Source organism: Nematolebias whitei, chromosome 5 (assembly GCF_014905685.2).
Source record: "Nematolebias whitei isolate Nwh7 chromosome 5, NemWhi1, whole genome shotgun sequence".
Taxonomy (NCBI): Eukaryota; Metazoa; Chordata; class Actinopteri; order Cyprinodontiformes; family Rivulidae; genus Nematolebias; species Nematolebias whitei.
The window spans coordinates 3,541,481-3,560,754 of NC_056502.1; the positions used below are offsets into that span (position 1 = coordinate 3,541,481).

General features: G+C 40.7%; 1 protein-coding gene across 1 annotated transcript; it reads left to right on the forward strand.

The window, feature by feature from the left end:
* On the forward strand, positions 1 to 18,042 carry nek10 (NIMA-related kinase 10). Its single transcript, XM_037676519.1, has 31 exons — positions 1 to 71; positions 188 to 227; positions 349 to 458; positions 2,659 to 2,754; positions 2,831 to 2,915; positions 2,989 to 3,030; positions 3,117 to 3,195; positions 3,976 to 4,043; positions 4,941 to 5,020; positions 5,093 to 5,179; positions 6,368 to 6,592; positions 9,231 to 9,370; positions 10,117 to 10,178; positions 10,270 to 10,341; positions 10,422 to 10,486; positions 10,855 to 10,957; positions 11,047 to 11,175; positions 11,280 to 11,417; positions 11,506 to 11,551; positions 11,633 to 11,754; positions 11,989 to 12,091; positions 12,180 to 12,255; positions 13,966 to 14,095; positions 14,167 to 14,237; positions 14,315 to 14,516; positions 14,590 to 14,677; positions 15,831 to 15,931; positions 16,025 to 16,135; positions 16,634 to 16,736; positions 16,854 to 16,897; positions 17,971 to 18,042. The coding sequence occupies exons 1-31, from the start codon at positions 1 to 3 to the stop codon at positions 18,040 to 18,042; spliced, it is 2,961 nt and encodes a 986-aa protein (XP_037532447.1).
* Positions 18,043 to 19,274: the final 1,232 nt, after the last annotated feature.

Genomic DNA, 19,274 nt, shown 5'->3' on the forward strand with positions numbered 1-19,274 from the left:
ATGTTCAAGTTGGGTAAAAAAGTGAGGCCAGAGGAAAAACCGCCTCTGAAATCCACAAGAATCCAGACCAAGTAAGTTGGGCCATCATCTCCTCACGTTTTGTTCCACCATTTAAAACGGATCTCCCTGACATGACGAAAACAAGTCACACATTAAGTCTGTTTTCCAGCGCTGCTCATGATCTCAGAAGGCTCCAGTCCCTGCTTGCTAAAAGCAGCTTCAGACAGGTGAGAAACCGCACGATGACGCCACACTCTGGCAGCTTGTCTAGACACACGTTTGAAAAATGTATCAGCTCATATTTCTGCTGTCAGATGTGTGTATTTGTTGTGACTCCCTGTGTTGCAGGTGTCAACATGGAGTCAGAGTGGAGCCAGCAGCTTTTCTCCAAAACACACCAGCAGACAGAGGAGTGGGAGCGACATCAGCGCTGAAGCTTCTGAACTGGAAAAATTCAGGTTATTTCTGTCAATAATATAATATGAGGCTTGGTCAAGTCAACAAATTAAGCTCAAACTTTCCAATTCAGTTGTGCGTTATTAAATAAAATAAACCCCACTTCTCGTTCTAAGCCTGTTCCAAGATGAGTGTAACAGCCTCAGGGTAGAAGCTGTTCCTCAGTCTAGTGGTTCTACACTTAATGCTCCTCAACCTCCTGCCTGAGAGGAGCGGAGCAAAAAGTGTGTGTGCTGGGTGAGTGTGGTCCTTCATGATGCAGGTGGCCCTCTTCCTGCATCTGGAGGTGTAGATGTCTGTGATGGTGGGGAGACTGACTCCAACATCTTCTGTGCAGCCTTCACCACTCTCTGCAGAGCTTTTCTTTCTGCAGCTGTGCAGCCTCCATGCCACATGTTGATGCTGGAGCACAGGATGCTCTCCACTGCACACCTGTAGAAGGAGGTGAGGACTGAGCTTCCAGACCAGCTCGTCTCAGCCGTCTGAGGAAGTAGAGTCTCTGATGATCTTTCTTCATCAGGCTGGTGGTGTTGTTGCTCCAGCTGAGGTTGTTGTTCAGGTGCACACCCAAGTACTTGTAGCTGGAGACCACTTCCACTGCAGATCCTCTTATGTTCAAGGGGGTAGGTGTGTTTGTTCCATCTGAAGTCCACGACCATCTTCTTTGTCTTCACATTGATGTGAAGGTTGTTCTTCCTGCACCAGTTTTCCAGGTGTTCCACCTCCTGCTTGTAGCTGGACTCATCGTTTGTGATGCGTCCAACTACTGCCATGGCCTATAGTTGTAAGAAATGAATGCAACCTTTAGCAAATACCGGTAACTACTGTAACAAAGTTCATGCTCAATCATTGTCTGAACTATTGAGCGCACCCAAATATAAGCCGCACCCACCACATTTAAAAAATAATAATAATTTTGGGTGTGTATATATATATATATATATATATATATATATATATATATATATATATATATAGGCTGCACTTGTGTATAAGCCACGGGTGTCCATGTTGTAACGTGAGACATTTACACAGAAAGGGTTTTTTTAAACTCTTGATTAAATACGTACCGTTAACATACACATATATGTACAGTAAAAGTATTTTTCTGAACAGTGCCGGTAACACGGCTGGTTAAAAAAAATACAGTAGCCTACCAGGAAGTCATTGATCGCTATCTTCATCTTCCTCCTGCGGAGGATTTTTAAAACTGCTCCTCTGTCAGCATCCTCTGGCAGACTGGAGCAGAAGTTGCTCTTTGCATGTCGCCAGTTTTGGCCAATGATTTCTTGCCACCAGTCATCCAAGCCTCCCACCAAACTGCGAGTGTCACTTTAATACACGATTCACACTGATATGGAGTGGCTGCAAATACTTTGTTGTGCACCCAGGAAGGGGCACAACATCCTCCTCCTCGTTCTCTCCTCCACTCCTCGTTTCATTGATCCACTGTGACCTGTTTGGTCATTTTATCAGTCAGATGTTAGATGTCATTTCACACACCAAGTGCCTTTAAACATCTGTTAAGTTCCTGGCAAAAACCAATGCAGACTTATTCCTGTTTTTAGTTTTCTACACTGCCTTACAACTTAGCTGGTTTTTATTGCTACTTTTTCTTTTAATTCTTCTTTTAATTACCATTTTATTTTCATTTGTTTAAATAAAAAATTACTACGCATCCTTTATGATTGTCTATTGTTGTCGTTGTTGTCATCACTCTTTGTTAAAATTCAAGTCTCTCATGTAAATGAGTCCCCGAGGCTCAATGGGACTAACCTGTAGAAATAAAGGTTGAATTAATTAATTTAATTAGATCAACTTTTACAGTGCGGCGGTACATTTTTGTTTTCTTACTGTTTTTCCACTCCAACTTTAGATGAAGTAGCTTAGTTTCATAAATATGTTTTGGTAAATTCACCCAAAATTGCTAGAGCTAAGCTGAGATATTAATTGTTGAAACAACAACTTTATGCTTAACTGAAAAAAAAGGGTCAAAACTTTGATTTAAATTAGGAACCATCTGACTAGTTTCCAAACATTCATCTTTTTAAATTTGATCATATTTTTGTTCCGTTTACACTTTAAAAAATGGTCTCCTGCCTTCCATATGCTCATTGTTAGAAGAGCTAAACTTAGTTTTGTTGATTGTTTTAAAGTCCTGTAGAGATTTATTTATAATCCTAACTATAAAAATCTTTGCAGCATAACTTACAAAGATCAAAGATGTTTCAGCAGCCACCCTCTGAATAAACTCTTCTCGGATATTCTTACATCTTTAGTCAGGAATCGACTCTGCAGGTAAACTATCTTCAAGCATTTCTTTATTTTTACAGCCAGATAAATAAATTAACGACCATGTTTTTTTATTTAAAAGTGAATGGATTGACCTTGCACCACCCGAGACAGTCCTTAGAGTTCTCATCTGCCTCCGGTTATTGATCAGAGATCCAAACTATCAGGTACAAACTGGGAAAATATATACTGTATATATTTTTATGCATTTCACTACAATTTATTTATTTATTTTTTCAGAAACTGTTTCATCAGCTTCAAGGCATCAGTTTACTTTCCAGGGTAAATACTCTGTGATTTTCTCTATTTGCTCAGAAAACTCCAGATTATTTCACGCTGCTCTTTTTCAACCTCCTGTTTCTGTGCAGGTCATGGAGTCTGTCACTGTCGAGTACATGTCCTGTGGTGAGCAGGCGCTTGCTGCGCAGCAGCTCGTAACAATGACCTGTGAGTAATCTGCAGGAGGCATCGTCTTCTTCTTCTTTCAGCTGTTCCTTCTTCAGGGTCTCCACAACAAGTTCTTCCTCCATCTCACTCTGTCCTCACTCCAACTACCTCCATGTCCTCTCTAACTGCATCCATATGTCTCCTCTGTCTTTTTCCTGCAGCTGCATTTCTAACATCCTTCTACCAGTATACCCACTGTCCCTCCTCTGGACATGTCCAAACCACCGTCCCTCCTCTGGACATGTCCAAACCATCTCAGTGTGTCCTCTCTAACTTCATCTCCCAGTTGTTCAACCTGTGCTGTACCTCTGATGATCTCATTCCTGACCTTCTCCATCCTTGTCTCTCCTAAGGAGAACCTCAGCATCTTCATTTCTGACACTTCCAGTTCTGTCTCCTGTCTTTTTGTCCATGCCTCTCTCTCCAGACCATACAACATAGCTGGTCTCACCACTGTCTTGTAAACTTTTCCTTTGACCTTTGCTGACACCCTTTTGTCACAAATCACTCCTGAAACTTTTCTCCATCACTCCATCCTGCCTGGACTCTCTTCTTCACCTCTTCACCACACTCCCCATTTTCCTGGTGGATCCCAAGTCCTTGAAGTCCTGCACCTTTGTGACCTCTGCTCCTTGTAGCCTCACTGTTCCACCTCCTCCCTCTCATTCACTCACATGGACTCGGTCTTACAGAGAATCTGCAGGCAGCATGGCAGAAGAAAATCTGAGAACAAGAGTTGTTTTGTTTCTCATCACAGCAGCTGTACTGATTGTTTTGCAGACATGCTTCAGAAGCTGTTGACAACTGAAAACCAAAGGGTCTGGGTCGTGGAGAGCGGCGCTCACAGGGTGAGTTTTACCTTCAGGCTGGTCTGATACTTCAGCAGCTTTCAGAAGAGTTTCAGTTCTGGCTAAATATTTCCAAACTAATAAATGATTTTCAGCAGGAGTACCAGATAATCTTTTGCCCCATTAATGGCTGGACATCAATTTTGCACCAACTCTGTAATTGTTCATTAACATCAAACACATTATTACATTAAAAGTCCTTTAATACCCTAAAGGGGAATGCATATTGCCCGCCGCCTTTCACACTAGCATTAAGATCATCTTACGTTGAGAAAAGATTTACTTACACCTATTTTGGTCAAATCTTGTGTGATATTTCGAGTGATCTGTCAATTCTCGAAATATGTGTTGTGAGCAACTCTCAGCTACTACCAGACCAAATTTTAGCTCAATTTCTGTAAAACTGACTGAGCTGAAGCCATTTTTTGTTTGCTAATACCTATTAGCTGTGGCAGCCATGTTTTGTTGGGTTGTCTCCAAATGATAACGACTTAACGACACACAGCCAGTTATTACGTTTTGAGTGTTTCACTAAGATACATCCAGTGGTCCATGAGATATTTTGCTAACAGACAAGCAGGGTGAACGCCAATAGGTTTTTAGGCAAAGATGTTGTGCGATGTGTTGGACTCAAAGTATATGTTGGGGACCATGCACAGCCACTACCACACCAAACTTTAGCTCTGTATTTGTACAGTTTGCTGAGTTTTAGCCGTTTTTGGTTTTACAAAGGTTGATTAGCTGTGGCAGCCATCTTGAAATGGGTAGAAATTCACACTAAAAGGTGAGAAATCATCTTTGTAGGATCAAACTAATATAAAAAACACCCGTCTCAGTATGGCGCTACATCTTGTTGCTTCAGTTTGTGGGAATAATTCAGCCTTTCTTCTTTTCTAGACTCTCGTGCAGCTCCTCTCTGCAGCAGACAGCGGTGTGCTGCACGGAGCCCTGCTTGCCCTCACTGCTTTAGCTGAGAGGTAAGCAGAGTTTTAAAATAAAGCTTTGAACACAAACATCGTGTAATGTGTTGCAGCGTACTTTTTCTTTAGTCCCGAGTCGAAGAAGGAGATCGGGCAGCTGCACATTGTGGAGAACCTGCTTCTAATCCTGCAGGAATATGATCTGCTGTCAAAGAGGTCAGAAATCATCGTCCAGTTCTTCTCTGAGGCTAAATATTCATTTCATTCAACCTTTATTTATACAGGTTAGTCTCACTGAGTCTCGAGGACTCATTTACAAGAGACCTGATTAAATATTTAAATAAATATTTTAGTTGTTTAAATGTGGCTTCAGCGTTAACACAACCGAGATCATCTGAAGGTTTGAAAGTCCTAAGACTTTTCAAACTATTTCATTTTATTTACAAACATTTTCCTCATCGAGCCACATTGAGATCTTTTCTGTTTCTTTACTGGTTTTTTTATCTGCTTCAGCAAACTTTCAGTTTTTGTCTTTTAGCTAGCCTTTTGCTATTTTTAGCTTTCTACTACTGTTAACCTGCCTTTTGTTTTCTTTAATTCCCAGCTAACATTTAGCTAGCGTTTTGCTACTTTTGACTTTTAGCTAGTGTTTTGCTTCTATGAGCTTTAACAATTTGGTTTTAGCTTCTTCAGCACTCATTCAGTGCTCACACTGAATGTAATCTTTGCAGTTTTAGCTGATATTAAAGTGGGACAGTGCTGTAAAGAACCATCTGGACCACTTCCAGCTCAGCCCCTACCAGAACCCTGCAGATGTTGGATGCTGTCTACCATGGTTTGCTAAGATTCATAACTGGCTGTAACTACCGTACTCATCACTGCTCCCTGTACTCACTGGTTAACTGGTCACCATTAACTTCACAGACTCTCTCACTGGTATATTTTCATCTTTAAATCACTTCCTGGTCTGCTGCCTTCATACATCTCCTCCTACATGTCTCTGTGTGAGTGCAGCTACAGCGTGCGCTCTCAGGACATTATTACCTGCAGTGTTCCCTCAGTGAGGACTGAACTAGACAAAAGGACCTTCTCCTACTCCGCTTCTGTTTCCTGGAATATCTTGTAAAAAGATCTGAAGCTCTCGACCTTTGACCTCTCTAAGTGGCTTCAAACATCTAAATTCACGAGGAAAAACTAACGCAGACATGTTCCTGTTTTTAGTGTTTTACATAGTTTTCTAATTTAGCTGCTTTTGTTTTGTTTTTATATCACTTCTTCCATGTACTTTTCATTTCATATGCTTAGGTCTCTCTTGTAAATGAGTCCTCGAGGCTCAATGAGACCAACCTGTAGAAATAAAGGTTGAATTAAAAAACCTTCGTTCAGGACTCTTGTTCCCTCCAGGATGAGCGCAGAGCTGCTGAGGCTTCTGTCTCCGGTCCAACATGTCAGGCTCCAGTTAAAGGAGCTGGAGGGAGTACCGGTGCTGCTCAGCCTCCTGCACAGCTGGAACCTGAAGCTGCTGTGGAGCGTCACCTGGGTCCTGGTCCAGCTCTGTGAGGATCCTGACACCAGAACAGAGATCCAGAGCTGGGGGGGAGTGCAGCAGCTCCTCCGACTGCTCAGCAGGTAGGTCTTTCTGATGAGAGGTTCAGACTTCAGCTTCCTACAGTAGTTTGTTTTTCAGTCCAAAGCCCTTATTTTAAAGTAACATGTGCACCTTATATAGGTGAAAGTGATATTTCAGTCATTTTTAGAGTGGGAGCCTGTGGAAAAAGTTATGAACAGTTAGTGTCTTACCTGTTGCAGATCACTTTTTGAGCCACCTCAGTTTGGAGGAACAAAAGCCACATTCACAAAACGCTTCAAGCCGGGACTTAGATGCCTTCTGCCCACCTCTGTATGACTTCTGGATGGACTGAGGTGGTACTGAAGTTCCAAACTTTAAATCTGACAGGACAGACAAGCTCACAGTCCAACTGACCTCCTTCTGTTCTAATACAGATCGAAAATATTGTAGGGGTTCTTTTCAACACAATTTCATAGTTTTACACTGATTCCAATGTTTGTCCTAGAATTCTACATTTGTTTCCAAGCTTAAATGGACACAGCTGCAGCTAGCTGTAGCATTTCCAGCCTGAATTTCATATTTCTTCCAAAATAATAGCGTTGATCAGTGATGACGTCGCAAGAATTTCAGGAGATCTCCAAAGTTCTGGATGTCTGGCAAACAATGCAATGCACTGCATGCATATTTGGCCACCTCCAATGCTTTTGTCCATGTAAACGTAAACGAAGACGACGTTCCCGGGGCCAGAATCGACTTGAACTTCATCGGAGGAGACAATAATCCACAGCTCAAACATTGGCTACAATGTAGCGTCCAGCAACTGGGCTGAATTGATAAAAAGGTACGTGTGGCGTTCCTGGTGTTTCCGTGCCGATTCGTGCTTTTTTGCCTCGGTGAAAAAGAGCACGGACGACAGAAGATTTCGTGCACGGTGCATGCCGTTGGATCGCCATGTATTGCGCAGGTTTTCAGTGGCAGGATGAAGAGCTTCTTCTCTTTTACTTTGTCAGCCAGTTTTAGCTGATAGCTGTTGGCAATCAGTACTTTTACTCTACGTTTCAAACGCAACAATGTTCTGAACAGGAGCCGAATTAAGCTCCTAAAGAGAAATTAGTCCGGGTGGGTTGAAACAGTCGTTTAGTTCTGTTAGTTGCTGACATGAAAGGAAAAAGTGTGTCAAACATACTGGATGGATGGACAGACCTGTTCAGGGACTGCAGTCGCTGGTACGGCGTCCGGGTGCTCCTCTGTCGGCCCGTTCCCTCCAACAAAATGTTTCAAACAGATGGAAGCGCTCCTGTTCGAAGCCAACAAATCCAACAGTCACATTTCTGTCTCCGAGTAATCGGCTTTGGAAACTACAACAACCCAAAATACCTTACGTATGAGACTTGTCAGCATGTCGGCCGTCACTAGTATAAGTCTCGTACAACCTTCTTAGGTTCCAGACTGAAGAAGTCTTTTGGATGAAAGACGAAACGTTTCAACAAAGAAGAATCCGTCCAGAGGACCTGACACAACCTGGTTAGCTTCTTAACTCTGGGATCTTTTAAATCTTTTAAAAATCCAGGATTTTATACCTGGATTATTGAGCATGAACTTTGATGTTTTGAACCATTTTGGCCATGGCTGCCTCGGCGGGGGAGAGGGCGGACTCCAGAAACCATCTTATCACCATCAAACTGGTTGGTCCACTATATGTGAGTGTGCTGCTTGTGGGACTGAGTTTGTTGTGTTTCCTCAGACTGAAGAAGTCTTTTGGATGAAAGATGAAACGCTTCAACAAAAAGAAACCATCCAGAGGACCTGACTGAATATTGCTGGATTTAAACCTGAGTTATCGAGCATGAACGTCGACAGACTTCTTAGATACAATTTTTCTGATGTTTTTTATCGGTGCAAGCCACGACTACAGCGCTGTATATTATACTCAAAGTTCTGTTTGCCAGACATCCGGGCACATAGGGAGCTATTTTTTAGTTACCCTGACCAGCGCTATTTCTAAAGCAAAACTAATAATTTCACTTTGGCCTTTCCCTCATTCGGACTAGCCATTAGCTCATCAGAGCTGTCAGAATATTTTTCTCCAGGCTGTGGTCATTTGAAAAGCTGTAACAGGGAAAATATTAAATGTTCATGGCTCTTCTAAAGAACTCCACTTCACAATAGTAGAAATAGCACTTTAGAGCACACTTATGCTCTTATTTTTTTAATTAAAATTTTAATTAAAATGTTGCAATATTAGTGTTTAGCATATTTCTTAGTTTAGCGTATAAATCCTTATTAGTGTTTTGTTTTACACTTTATATTGGGTGGAACTGGGACCCTGCGTGCATAATTTCATTCCACCTCATGTACCACATGTGATGCGAATGATAATAAAACCAATTGAACTTGAACTTAAAATGAACAGATTTGACATTTTAAATTTTATTACTTTTTCTTTACTTTAAATTTTCTGTCTATTCTCTTTTCCTTTACGTGATTTTTTTTTTTTTCTTCCAGTTTTAGTTTTTGGAGTTTATTTTAGCACGTTGTTAAAGTTGTTTACAAGCAAAGTTGGTTTGACTTGTAACTTCTCAGGTTTTGAAACAAATGCTCTCCTGTTTTCTCGTTTGGTGTAAAAAGATTTTTTTGTGTGTCATCATCATTACGACATTTAACTTGACCGACTACGTGACCAATCTTATCTGTCAGTGACAGGCGGTACGCCTCTGATCGCTCCGTCGTCCAGACGTTCTCCGACGCCGGCGCCTCCGGTCGCATCCTAAGGGAGCAGACGACCGAGGAGCTCGTCCCAAACGAGGAGAACCACAACGCTTTGGCCCTGCAGTCAGGTCAGGAGCCACTCCACGCAGAACTTCATCATGACTTTGATACATTTAGTCAAAAGTTATGAAAAGGGTATTAAAAATAAAATAAACTACAACAGAACAAAGACGATTTCCCCTGCAGATCATTTTTATCAGTAGATGGGAATGTAAACAGACTTTTCCTGAAACGAGGCGGTCGACGGAGGTCTGAAAAGGAAGTGGTTGTAAATTTCCTGTGTGTGAACCTAATTACAGCGGAATAAAAGAAAACAACCAAACTGGACCTGAAAATACTCTCAGGAATACTTACCACAGTGAAGAAAGACTACAGATCTTACATTTCTGCAGCTTCAGTGTTCAGTCTGAGTTCTGTGACAAAGACATTTATAGTTGGTCTTTGTTATCGCCCGTCGCCGTGAAAGGCGAGCAATAATGTAACTGCTTCTGTCTGTTCGCACGTGTTTTTTGTCCGCCTGTTAGCAAAATATCTCGTGAACTACTAGACAGATTTTAACAAACTCTTAAAAATTAAATTAATTTGACGTACATTCAGAGTAAAGCTGATTTAAAATGGCCGCCACAGCTGAGCGGCAGCAGCAAACACCAAAGGGCTGCAACTAAGACATTTTTTACAGATATTCAGGTCAGATCTGGTGTGGTAGTTGCTGAGAGTCATGCCCTGCTCACAGTCTGAGCTCTTACTGTTAACTCTGACGTGCAAGCTGGCGGGTGACGTGCATTCCTTGAAGTTCTTTGCTCTTGTGTTTAAGCGTGCTGTACAGCGCTGACCGAGCTGAGTCTGGACGACACTTCTGCTCATCTCATCGTTCAGGTGAAATATGTTTATCTAAAAAAATAGATAATTTAATCATTAGCATCAAATAAATTACCTAAACTCATCATCAGGGTTCTGTTTTCTTCAGGAAAATGGAGTCTATATAATCTCGAAGTTCATTTTACCACAAGTCAATGAACCAAAGGCCACTTCCTTACAGGTAGATGCTTTAAGTAATCGATCAAATGTGAAAACAAAAGTTTAGTCAGAAAATAAAACATTTGTTGGTGCTTCTTGCAGCGCTACGCCTTCCGCACCCTCCGATTTCTCTTCAGTGTGGAAATGAACAGACATCTGTTTAAAAGGTAACGGCAGCTCGTTTCCACGTTTTGTCTTTAGATTCTGGTTCCTCTGTTTCAAATATCATGTTCTGGTCAAGCACACTTCCTGTTTTATTTTGAAAAACTTTAGACTTCCTGTTTTTCGGGTGTTGTTTTGTTTTTTTGACAGACAGTTCGGTGATTCGAGTTTTCAAATTTCCCATTTTGCAGCATATTTTAGGTGGTTAATTTAAAATCTTAATGTTTTCCTCCATTAAAGTTTAGAAAATAATAAATAATCTAACTTTATGTCTTTCAGGAGTCTTTTTAAGATTATTTCTTGTTGGATATTTACTAAAATAAGTCTCATCCATGACCTTCACAGCTGTTTTGTAACGTTTGGTCCTTTCCAGGCTCTTTCCCACAGACCTCTTTGAGCTGTTTATTGATGTTGGACATTACGTGCGAGACCTCGCCGCCTACGAGCTTCTGCAGACCACAGTTTCACTCTACACCGTAAGACAAAGCTTCCTTCTACCAGCTCACCTCTCCAGAACGATTCATAAACTTACAACCAAATAAAGAGCCACGTGTTTTCATCACAGGAAGAAGAACTGGACGGTCTGAGAGCGAGCATCGATGCTCTGGATCAGAACCAGCCTCCGCTCAGAGTGATCCACGGTTACTCCATACTGGACCATCTGGGGTCCGGGGCCTTTGGAAGTGTCTTTAAGGTAAAACAAACAGACAACTGTCAACTTCAACTGATCGGGATCGGTCAGTTTTATAGATTTATGTTAAATCTTGTTAGTCTCAGTTTATAAACTCGTAATGACAGGTCCGAAAGCAGAGCGGGCAGAACCTCCTGGCTCTGAAGGAGGTGAACCTGCACAACCCGGTGTTTGGAAAAGACAAGAAGTCCAGAGACGGCAACGTGGAGAAAATCATTTCTGAGCTCACGATCATCAAAGAACAGGCACGCACAGCTCCAAAATTTAACTTTAAAATGTTCTTTATGGCTATTTTGTGTATTTTTACTGTCAATTGTTCTTATTCCGTCCTAGATGATTCACCCAAACATTGTAAAATATTACAAAACATTTGTAGAAGGTGAGCAGGAAACCTTTTTTCTGCTTCCAAGCCCTCACAGGTTCACGACAAAATAAAAAACAATCGTGGTCTCCATTGTAGGTGAAAAGCTTTACGTAGTGATGGAGCTGATTGAGGGCGTGCCGCTCACGCAGCATTTCAACTCCCTGAAGGAGAAGCAGCAGCAGTTCACCGAAGACAGAATCTGGAGCATATTCATACAGGTTAAACGGTTTTTACTGGTTCCTACACCAATTCTGACACGTAAAAGAATGTCTTTTCTACAGGGTTGTCCTCTTTATCGTAGTAACTGTGTGTCATGTGACAAAATAAAGTCACTTGTCCACTTGCCTTGTCTTAGCGATGTACAGTCCAGCTAGCACTGAATAAAACCTTTACAGATTAAAACTTTTTTTGTGAGACTGGTCTGAATGGAAACCTTTTAATTTCCCCCTCAGATGTGTCTGGCCTTGAGGTATCTGCACAAGGAGAAGAGGATAGTCCACCGCGACCTCTCGCCCAGCAACATCATGCTCGGAGAGAGAGATAAAGTCACCGTCAGTGAGTCTGAACCATCACCTCCATTTGTATCTCACTCTGGCGTTCTCGGCTTGGAAGAGATAAACGTCTGTTTTTCCTTCACCTGAAGCCGACTTCGGCCTCGCCAAGCAGAAACAGGAGAACAGTGAGCTGGTTTCAGTGGTTGGCACCATCCTGTACTCCTGGTGAGGAAACTTCTGAACCTTCAGCCAAAATCTAAATGTCACAACTGGAAATATATTAAATATATATATAATGTTTTTCTGAGATGGCTCCTTGCAGCACAATAATTCAATGTTTGCCAAAACAGCACACCCGTTGCTGAGAGATTTGAATAGTGAATGTTTTTGTAGTTTGTAACAGAGAATGCAAGAAAACCTAAATGTTTTTGGTGCAAGATGTTCAAGTGGGTATGAGTTACACTGTGGAGAAAAATAGAGGTTTTTCTTTTTTCCTGTTTGTCCGAGGCAGCGCAGAGTGACAGATTGTGGTGAGTGGAGGGAGCACTTTTATCCACAACCAGGTGCAGTGGTGGAGGAAGGGGGTGGCCAATGGTGGCCTTAACCACCACAGATTAATCTTCAGCCACCCCAGTCCTTTAAGAAAACTATACGTTTAAGCAGTATTAAAACTAGAAAGCAAAATTTTGTCTGCTAGGGGTGGCCAGTTTATACATATACATGGCAGTGGCCATCTTGGATTTTGACGAGGAAACCCCATTTTCGAAAATGACCTTTCTTATACCTGGATGTAGCCACATATCAAAATGGAAGCCAGTACCTCCCATACTTTTTAAAGTATCCAGCTCACAAGACAGACGGAGGGTATTTCCAGTTCCCCTACAAAATCTACATAAAATGAAAAATGTTGGAAGCTCTTTTATTTTCCAAGCCTCCTTTAGTGACTCCATTCAGAAGGTAATAAAAGTCCCACATGAGTAATAAAGCAGATCATTACTGACAGATATAGGAGTGAAATTTATCTGGCAGCGACAAGAAAAAATGGTGTATAAAAACATTTAGGCTTTTTCAGCTAAAAAGGACCTGAAAAAAGAAATGGACTCATTTAAACCAGCGGGCATCACGTTTTGACCTGAATCCTGTTCAAGCATGAGCACGAATAACTGAAAGATTGATAATAAGTTTACAAATGCCAGAAATCTTTCAGATGCTGCAAAAACACCCAAAAAACAACCATTCCTTGAAGGAATCCATTTCATCCACCACATGCACGTTTAAACAAGTTTAAAACAAAGGTTTTAAATGATCTGTTAGCGCTCAGAAGGTTGATTAGTAGAGGTAATTTAATTACTTTGTGGGATGCTCACTAAACTTCATCAAGTGGTTATGAGATATTTTGCTAACAGACAAATGCACAGACATTGCTCGCCCTTAACGGCTGAGAGCAATGTTCAATAAACGTGGCCAAAAACTGTCCTGGGTCCACTGTTTAAAATTAACTGTATTAAAGCCTCTTTTTGTTATTGTTGTCAAATAACCTCTTACAAAATGTGTATAATGTTTTTTTTTATCAAACACATTTATTGTTCTGTCATTATTTGTTTATCTTTAAAAATAAAAAGTAAACTGATTTGTGTAAATATTAACGAGCACAGGGTTGGGCTGTGGTGAGGACTTGAAAGGGGTTTTTGAACTTTAGTGTCATTTTTCAAGAAAATAATGTTTTATTATAATTCAGTCCTAAACTTACTTTGATAAATGTTAGGAAGAGATTTAGTTCCAAGAAGAAAGATCAACACATGATGGACACTCGCCCTCTGTTTCCCTGTCACACATGGGGGGTTCAGGTTACAAAGGTTGATTTTACGGCTGTAAAAGGCCCCGGGATGGTGGTGTTTCATGTGCAATAATCTCAACGTCTGTGCGTGTTGTTAGTCCAGAGGTGGTAAAAAACGAGCCGTACGGGGAGAAAGCTGACATCTGGGCTTTGGGGTGTGTCCTGTACCAGATGACAACCTTACAGCCTCCTTTCTACAGCAGCAACATGCTGTCTCTGGCCAGCAAGGTGACGCAAACAAACATTTCACTGTAAAAGACGATTTCTGCCGTCAGTGTCTGATCTCCTCTGACTGACAGATTGTCGAGGCCGTCTACGAGCCGGTGGAAGAAGGAGTCTTCTCAGAGAGAGTCACAGACATGATCAGATGGTGAGACTTCACCCTCAGCGGAGGCTCTGCGTCGCTGCAGGTCGCTCAAGTTATTGTTCCCTCTACTTCTCTGTCAGGTGCTTGAGTCCAGATCCCGACCAGAGGCCCGACATCATCGCCGTCAGCTCCAGGATTGCTGACATCATGATGAGGCTGATGGACGGACTCTACACCTCCCAGAATGCACTGCAACGAAGAGCTGACAGGGACAGGAAACGAGCTCAGAAGTACTTCCTGGAAAGGAACAACAGCAGGATGATCTGCTGTCAATCAAAGCAGGTGAACTTAGTTCAAAGACGTATAAAAGTATTAAGACTTGAGGATTGTTTTTAAGGTGTTGCCTATTTTGTAGGAAAACCCTCCGATGGCGTCTGACTCTCTGGATCAAAGCTCTGCAGCTTCAGGCAGTTTTCACCACAGCGAGCAGAGAATCAGTCACGGTGAAGATCTGATCCCATCCTCTAATACAAGATCATAAATAAAACTGACAACTTGTTGTAGTGTGTTACGACAGGACAAGAACACAACACTTAATTCACATCGCTGATTAATGGTTGTAAAAACAAAAACTTCCTCTTCTTCAGTTTTAATTTATTAAGTTTAATTTGTTTTTTAAGTTCTAAACTTTCTTTACTGTGTCAAAGTTGAGTCAGATTTTTTATTTTATTTTGTTTTGTTGTCTAACTAGTCAGTTTTTATGTATTTTAGCCATTCATTAAACTAAACGTTTGTTTATTTTAAAAATGGTTTCTTTCTCTTTCTGTAACTTTAAACTTTTTGAAAACAAATTACCTTTATTTACAAATATGTTCTCCAAAGAAATACTCTAAAACTTTTAAATGTTGTCTTTTTATTGCTACTTTTACTTGTTAACTACTATTCAGCTTTTACCTTTTAGTTAGCTGTTTGCTATGTTCAGCTTTGATGTAGCCTTCTGCTAATTTAAGCTACAGCTACTTTTAGGGTTAGCCAGCCTTTTGTTACTTTTAGCTTTTAGCTACCATTTATATTGAAGCTTTAGCTAGTATGGTTGCCACTTTCAGCCAGTTTTTTTCTTTTGTTTTTAACTTTTAACTAGCCTTTTGCTTCTTTTAGCTAGACTTTAGCTACTTTTAACTGCCATTTTGTTGTTTTAGTTTTACTTACTTTTTGTTACTCTTAGCTTTTGGCTAGCCCTTTGCTACATTTATCCTTTAGCTTGTGTACTGGATTTTCATCTTGTGTTCTGCGTCTTTTAACTGTAACAATTCACTTTTAGCTCCTTTAATTAAAAAAAAATTGTATTATTTGTCTTTTTCCTGTTTTAAGGCACAGAATCGGATGTCAGTCCCACACCTGATCAAACTGTGGACAGGTAAGAGGAAAAACGCTTCACAGCGTTAATACTCGAGCAGAATCCATCTAATCCATCTTTTTGATGAGCCTTTTTTATAAACAGAACCCTGCTGAGCTTTTTTTAATTTTCTTTTTTCTCAGTGAGGATTTTACAGCTTCAAAGATGAAACAAAGACCAGGTACTTCCTCAACGTCTGCTTTTTAAATCTGTTTATGACACAGAGTTTATAATAGATGTTCTGTTTGCGTTTACCTCAGCGTCAGTGGGGATCTGTGTGTCCCAGAAGAAGCTTCGACAGATCGACGATCCGATCCAGAAGCTGCTGAAGCAGCTGCACAAACTCATCTTCATCACTCAGGTGCAGCCGTTTCCTTTACTGCTGCCAGAGTCACATCAAGCACTGAAATCACTTCTCTGTGAACGTGTCGACGTTAACTCCTTTCATTTCCAGCTTCCACCAGCGTCGCACCAGAACTTCAGACGGCGCCTCGTTGACAGATTTAAAAAGTCCCTCTTCCAACTTGGCAGCGATTCGTACGAGCTGAAACTGGAGCTCAGCAAGGTTAGAAATCAAAAATACTAACATGGACGTCACTAATACAAAACCAGTCATTTTACTGGAAATATTTCAGACAAAACATAAAACAGCCAAACACTTACTGGATACAGACCTGACATGTACCTGGAACATACCTGGAACATACCTGGAACATACAGGTACTTACAGAAGAGGACCAGGCTGTTCTGTGAAGTTACCCTGTACTTACCAGGTACTGACCTGAAAAGAAGCATGTTCCAGGTACATACCAGGTAGGTACCTGGTTAGTACCAGTACATACCCAGTAAGTACCAGTAATGTTTACAGAATATAAAAAGTAAATATATATATATACATATTTAATATATAAAATCTGTCGTATGTGATGATGTCACTGTTGTTCAGAACTGACCGGCTCTCTGAAGCAAACGGATCATCCAGGTCCGGTTCCCTTCAAAGCGCCGTATGTACAGTTTCTGTATTTGCAGCAAACGGTGAATCTTCTTGTCTCTTGTCTCTCAGCTCCTGCAGGCGTCTCCAGAACTGATGGAGTTAAACTCAACCGGATCAGACTGGTGGCCTCGGGGGCAGAACTCCACCGGGGTTCATGCTGCCGATACCTCAGGTAGAGTTTATCACCGAGTCAACTGCAGAACCGCTCCAGAACCTGAGAACTAAACACTGACGTTACAAATTCGTCTCGATGGTTCAGTGACGGTTATTGTCCTGTTTTTTCTGACAGCTGCTGAGAATCTCAGAGAAGGAGTTACGTATCAGCAGATGCAGGTCAGATTTTCTGCTGATAATTTGGATTTTATGGATTAAAGACACAACAAGTGAAACAAGAGAGAGGTTTGTCTGTTGAAACACAAAATTAATTCAGGGAGCTAAAAGTCTGCTGAAATCAAACTGAGTGGTTGAAACTCAAAGAAGCAGAACACTAGCTTAAAGCTAAACATAGAAGAATGCTACCTAGAAGCTAAAAATAGCAAAGAGTTACATAGAAGCTGAAAATAGCAGACTGCTACCTTAAAGTGGCATAAAGTTAACAAAAAGCTAAAAGTAGCAAAATGTAAGCTAAAAGCTAAAATTAGCCATGGTAGTTAGAACATAAAACTAGCAAGCTGCTAGCTATAAGCAGCAAAAGCTTGGGTAAAAGTATCAAATGACTAGCTAAAAAGATAAGTGGCAAAATGCAAGATTATAAAGCTAAGGTATCAAAAGGTTAAAAGCTAAATTATTAAGAAGCCCGATAAAAATAGAACAAACGTAGCTAGAGACTACAAGGAGATAGCTTAAAGCAACAAAAGTCTTAGGTAAAAGTATCCAAAGGCTAGTTAAAAGCTAAAGCAAAAGCAGGAAGGTAGCTAAAAGCTAAAAATACTAAACCGCTAGTTAGAAGCAGCAAAAGCTTAACTTCAAGTATGGAAAGTTAGTTAGTGTCAAAATGCCAGCTAAAATCTAAAGTAGCAAAATGCTAGCCTAAAGCTAAGGTAAAGACATTTAAAGACTAGCTAAAAGCTTCGGTGGCAATATGCAAGTTTAAAGATAATGTATCGAAATGATAGCTAAAAGCTAACTTAACAAGAGGCTACCTAAAAGCTATAATGGCACAATAGCTGCTAAAAGCTCAAAGTAGCAAACGGCTAGCTAGTTTCAAAGGGCTAGCTAAAAGCTTAAGTAGCAAAATGGAAGCTAAAAGATAAATTATCAAGAGATCTGAAGACAAAAAAAAGTTTACTCTTGAATTTTTTATTTTCTGTCGTATACTTTTCTGTGAATTTAAGTGTTTTTCGTGCTGCTGAATCGAGTCTCTGGAGCAAAATAGCTTTTCTTGATGATTTAAACGTTTCTTTCAGGGGATCATTGAGGAGCTCCTGCAGGAGAACAATTACTACGAAGCATCACACAACAGGTTTAAAACTGCCTGAAGCACAAGTCACAACTTTTCCTTTAATTCCAGCCAAACTCATTAGTTTTTGTTTATTTGATTTAAAACATGATACATTTTCACCTGAGTTATAAAAGGCTGGAAAGTATACAGAATAATGGGAATGTGATAAAATCTCAGAGCTAAAATCTGAGAATGATCGGAACTAAAGTAGTTTTTTACGTTTCTTTTCACTTCAGGTCCAAAGAGAACAGGAATGAGCCCGAAGAGAAGCGACTGTTTCCTGTTTAACACATTTCAGCTCCCAAACTGGAACCAGTTGGATTTGCTGACAGACAAGGCCAGTTTTTATTCCAAGGCATTGTTCCACATATTTAGCACGTACAAAGATCCCAGACAGTTTGGACAGGACTGTGTTTGCAGCTGATTTAATAAGATAAAACCTGACGGTTATTATGGCAGGATACTGAACCACTTCCTGTTTAAAGCCACGTTTATCAGAATACGTTTTATTATCCTTGTACCAGAATACAGTGAAATCATGTTGGAGCAAGTGCACAAAATACCCAATCTGGGGTTACAGTAAGTAACAAGCGTTCTTAAACGCAACACCGTTGCACCACAGAGGTGATTGGAATATATTGAATTTGAACTAAAATGAACTTTACACAGACAGAAACCATTTTTCTTTTCCTGTCTGTTGCAAAGCAGAGTGTAAATCTGTGAACCTGTGGTCCCAGCGCTGCTGCTGTTGTAGGCTTTATGTGTGACGCTCAGGTGGAAACCTGATGGTTTGAGTGTAGCTCGCCCCGCCGAGCGAGCTCGTGGTTCTGAACCCAAACCACAGCTTCCTCCCTCGCTTCACCGTCAAAGAGCCGACAGAAACGTTCACTCCGGAGGGACAAACCAGCTCGTTCTTTATCTGCCTCTTCTGCACTCTTCGACTTCATCTCCCCCAAAACGACCCAATTTACTGATTTGAAGAGCGTCTGAATATATTTTTAATTTATTTTTTGTCATGATTTCAGTGTCGAGCAGTTTTATTAAACTGTAAAATCTAATAAAAACGTATTCGTTCAGTCTTTGTACTAAGTATAAGCATTTAATAGGCAGATGATTTGTACTTTTATGTGCCTTTCAAGATCTAATTTAAAAGGTGCTACATCAAACGTAGGAGACAAAAATAGACTAGGATGCAGTCAGATTAAAACTGATAAAACAGAACATTACCCAAATGACTGCCAAAAATAAAAACCAAAGCATTTTCCTTGA

Excerpts from the sequence above, each read along its gene's own strand:
- nek10 (XM_037676519.1), top strand. The coding sequence starts at position 1 with ATGTTCAAGTTGGGTAAAAAAGTGAGGCCAGAGGAAAAACCGCCTCTG. Across the intron at positions 10,487-10,854 it reads AACAGACATCTGTTTAAAAG|GCTCTTTCCCACAGACCTCT; the intron begins GTAACGGCAGCT and ends GGTCCTTTCCAG. Across the intron at positions 11,552-11,632 it reads TTACAAAACATTTGTAGAAG|GTGAAAAGCTTTACGTAGTG; the intron begins GTGAGCAGGAAA and ends TCTCCATTGTAG.